Genomic DNA, 3,987 nt, shown 5'->3' on the forward strand with positions numbered 1-3,987 from the left:
GGGAGTGACATGAAATCACTGACTTGTGACATACATTCCTCAGCAACCGCAGCTGCTGCCTAATGACAGCTAATAAAGGGAATCTTCCCTTGACAGCGCTGCATGCCTGCAGTGGGACTGGAATGTGCCCCAGATAAATCCACTGATAACCTAGGAAGCAGAGATCACACCCAAAGAGTATAAAAGAAGAGCTTCGGAAGAGAGGGGAGAGGACAAGGAAGAGAGAGACCTGAAGAGACATCTCCAAAGAAACAGCTTGAACTTCTTTATTCCCAGTGAACCCGGCGCCATGGACACTAAAGGCTCGTTTTCCTGCGGCTTCCTCTTGCTGCTTCTCATCCAGCTCCAGCCCAGCAGAGCCAACCCCATCTACAGCCTCAGCCCAGCCAAAGAACTGGCCAGCATGGAGGTGAGGACTCTCTCCTTCTGCAAGCTTAAACTTTCGGGGTCCTTAGTGGAGTGCGAGGTTGTGGGTTTGCCTTTCTTTTGCATGATTGGATAGCCGTATCAGCGATCACATTCTGGGGGACAAAGTCTTGGGTCTTCATGGGGGTTCAAAGAAGCTCTACAGAGCAATATCCTCCAGTGCTGGGTTCACCTGAGCTGTGGGGTAGCGGTGGGAAACAAAATCCTGATGCTGTGGGATGTCTGCTTCGGGTTTTCAGTTCTTTTTCTCTTAAAGATCCACCTTCCTGGGAGTAACGTCCCAGAGAGGGAACAAATCATCACAGTAGCTTTATAAAAATAAATAGGAAACATATGGCTCTAGATTTGTGGATTTAAGAGAACTGGCTGCATGTGGATGGGAGATGAGGAGGTAAAGCGGAGCACCCAAAGTCAAACTTCTAGAAGAGTTGCTAGAGGAATGGTATGATCATTTAGCGTGACTTGTCCAGAAAAGCTTCTAGAGCTATGAAATTACCACGTGCGTATTTTAATGAATGAGAGAGAACACCCATTGATGCAGCAAAATACAAGCTTAAGACTCGTCTTGCAAGATGAAGTCTGAAAGCTCAAACATTTCCTTGGACTGGTACCAGTGACCGGCTTCTTGCAGCGTCAGACCCTGAGAACAAACTCCTGAAATCCTTAGGACAGTGTCAGCCAAAGCTGAAACTGCTGCGTGCCCCCAGACTGTCTCCAGCAGCTGGCTGAGAGTGGCTTCCAAAAGCATTCACTGTCTAGCAAGCCATAAGGCTCACTCCTCTGCAGTCTGCCTCTGGAGATGGACAATTAGATTCTTCTAATAGGCTGAGCTGCCCTTGAGGAGGTTCTCTGATCCCTGTTACACAAAGATTTGAAGATTATAGAGAATGGTACCCAGGAAGAAGTCACACAGCAGACATAAATTTGGCGTACAGGTATTTTTAGGGGGATTCATGTTACTTTAGGGAGCAGCAATCCTGTAACTCCTGGGGCAGAGATTAGTGAAAACACCGAGAGCTTCTTCAAGTGATGCCCAGTGAAATAGCCAGAGGTGACAAGCAAGCAGACGGTCTTAGCCGAAAAAAAAAAAGAAAAGAAAGCCAGCTGCTGGCAAGCAGCATCGCAGGCAACTTCTGAGAACATAGGAGTGGGCTGTGGATTCAGAGTTACTTTGAGATTGTGTGCCATCGGTCGGCTGAGTAGTATCTCCCTGTACAACTCAGATCTTGCTTTTTTCTCTGCCAAGAGCACTTCTAACCTTGTCAGTAAGATACATTTCTGTGGCAAGCAGCTTCAATCAGCGCTCAGCTAGAGATTCCCATAGGTAGAATAATTGTGAAGAGGGATTTACTGCAGAGCACAGAGCCCAAGTGCCACCAGCAACCAAGGGATCCAGCCTGACAGTCTCCCTCAGGGTGGCTATGGGACCATTGATGAACACAGAATGGATGACTCTAAGAGCTAGTAAATGACCACAAAAGTAGGACTGTGATGAAATTAATCCTTCTCTTACAGGCTCTGCTGGAGAAACTGGAGAATAAGTTTGCAATGATTGAAGCCCTGGAGTCCAATCCTGACATGCAAGAGCCCAAAACCCAGGAGGACATGCCCCCAGAACTCACAGATGACAGTGAGGAGCAGAAGGCTGAACCCAGGCTCGCACCTGGCACCCCTCTGTCCTACAGGGACCCCTTCCTCAAGAGACTGCGGGGGCTGCAGATGCCCAGGATGATGAGAGATTCTGGCTGCTTCGGGAGGAGAATTGATAGAATCGGTTCCCTGAGTGGAATGGGTTGCAACGGTGAGTCCCGCCCAAGCCATTCCACTGCGACACATGAGCATGTTCTCATTTAAGCTGTTAATAAGCCAATTTGAGAAAGGAATTAATTTTAGTCTAAGCTAGTATCATTTTTTCAGAAGAAACCCTGTGTCTATTGATTTGATGGGTAAAACCACTGCTGACAGTAGTGGCATATACTGAGAAACAGATTCTAGTAACATTTATTTCACGTTTGGTTTGCAGGTTCCAGGAAGAATTAGGACAACCTCCCTATACCCTACTTTGAAGAATGCTTTACAGTACCTGTTCCTCCCATGATGAAAGCCGGATGCTTTCCAAACTCTTCAACAGAAAGTTATTCCTATTTCTATTTATTTATTTATTTATTTATTTGATTTTTTTAAAAGAACATTTCTTACTCTAGCACCAAGAGACCATCTTTAAATAAAACTAACACATTAGACATCTATGCTGGACCTCTCTCCTGTCTGTTGCATTAAAATTTCTTGTATTTTCCTAAAGTCAAAAGCCTAGGTTTTATTGGTACTTTGGTACCCATGAGGCTGAATCTTACTTACATAAGACGAAGAAAGTATGAGCTTGATAGAAACAAAATAGAGTTTTGCACTAGAGATTTCCCTCTGTGCTAAGAAATTATAACAGATTAGCAGGAAAAAAAGCTTACTCAATGTTGAAAGACCAACACGAGTCCTCCTATAGACAGGGGTTTCAGTAACAAGAGAGTCCTTTTGCTGGTATCGATTATTCAGTCAAGGGAACCACACTCCACTGACACAAATCTCTCATCTAAGCAAAATCTACAGGAAAATAAATAAGAAAAAATCATAACACTCCACAAATTTCAAGATAACCAGAGGGAGGAAAGGGAATTAATTGTATATGCTTTCTAGCACTGACCAAATAAAGGTTACGAGCATCAACAGAAAGATACATCATTAACTGTGTCTTGTCTGACTCTGCATGTGGCCGAGGTGCTGATCCCCAGCATTTCTTGATGGATTCTCAACGGGCTTGAACCCTATCATGGTATTTCTCACGCAAGGGCAGGTAGGATCACTCCAGTTACAAAGCAGCTTCTACATAACATTTATCACTTATCACTTTCTGGGAATGGCCCCTCACAATGTTGTTTTAAACATGGCTAATGGGACACTGCAAATCTGATAAAGGTTTCATTTAAGCCTTTGCAACCTAAATTTGGCACAAACCACATCCCACCCCGCCCCAAATAGGGTTATATTGCCAAGACCACATTCAGTTAGCACCCCAAGAACCAAACAGCTTGGATTTCCAAGTCAGCTACAGCAATGGCATTGAGCCCAGGCTTAACGTAACTGTCCTGTGATTGCACCTACCGCCAGAAACTGCGTTGAGCATCTAATTTTGGGTCTCATTCCCAGCAAACATTACTTGAGCACCCCAGAAAGCTCATTCAGGACCTAAGAACACAGCAGCACCAGGATGGACTCAACTGCAGATGTCTAAACCTGACTTCCCGTGTGCTGCTATAAAGGAAAGTAAAAACAATGCTTGTACTTTAACAATAACAGCCCTTGCTGGAGCTGAATTTTACCCAGTCAAGCAAAACTTGCATAGACACTGTAACTTGTCCCTCCCTGTCAGCCCCTCAAGGCACAAAACACTAATGAGTGCAGTGGAATGTGCTAAAAATGGCAAGAAGAGTTGGCACAGCCTGACCTAGAGCCAGGTGGGTCCAGTATTAACAGCAAGCCAGTTCCCGGTGGAATAAGTCTGTATTG

The 3,987-nt window shown here is 45.0% G+C and overlaps 1 protein-coding gene across 1 annotated transcript; it reads left to right on the forward strand.

Moving 5' to 3' along the window:
* Positions 1-289: 289 nt before the first annotated feature.
* LOC135997587 (natriuretic peptides A) lies at positions 290-2,280 on the forward strand. Its single transcript, XM_065650291.1, has 2 exons — positions 290-409; positions 1,942-2,280. The coding sequence occupies exons 1-2, from the start codon at positions 290-292 to the stop codon at positions 2,278-2,280; spliced, it is 459 nt and encodes a 152-aa protein (XP_065506363.1).
* Positions 2,281-3,987: the final 1,707 nt, after the last annotated feature.

The sequence above is a fragment of the Caloenas nicobarica genome, chromosome 22, assembly GCF_036013445.1.
Source record: "Caloenas nicobarica isolate bCalNic1 chromosome 22, bCalNic1.hap1, whole genome shotgun sequence".
Lineage (NCBI taxonomy): Eukaryota > Metazoa > Chordata > Aves > Columbiformes > Columbidae > Caloenas > Caloenas nicobarica.

What these genes read in the sequence shown, in the direction of transcription:
- LOC135997587 (XM_065650291.1), top strand. Translation starts at nt 290, where the DNA reads ATGGACACTAAAGGCTCGTTTTCCTGCGGCTTCCTCTTGCTGCTTCTC. An exon ending in AAGAACTGGCCAGCATGGAG is followed by an intron (nt 410 to 1,941) that starts GTGAGGACTCTC and finishes CTTCTCTTACAG; the next exon opens with GCTCTGCTGGAGAAACTGGA.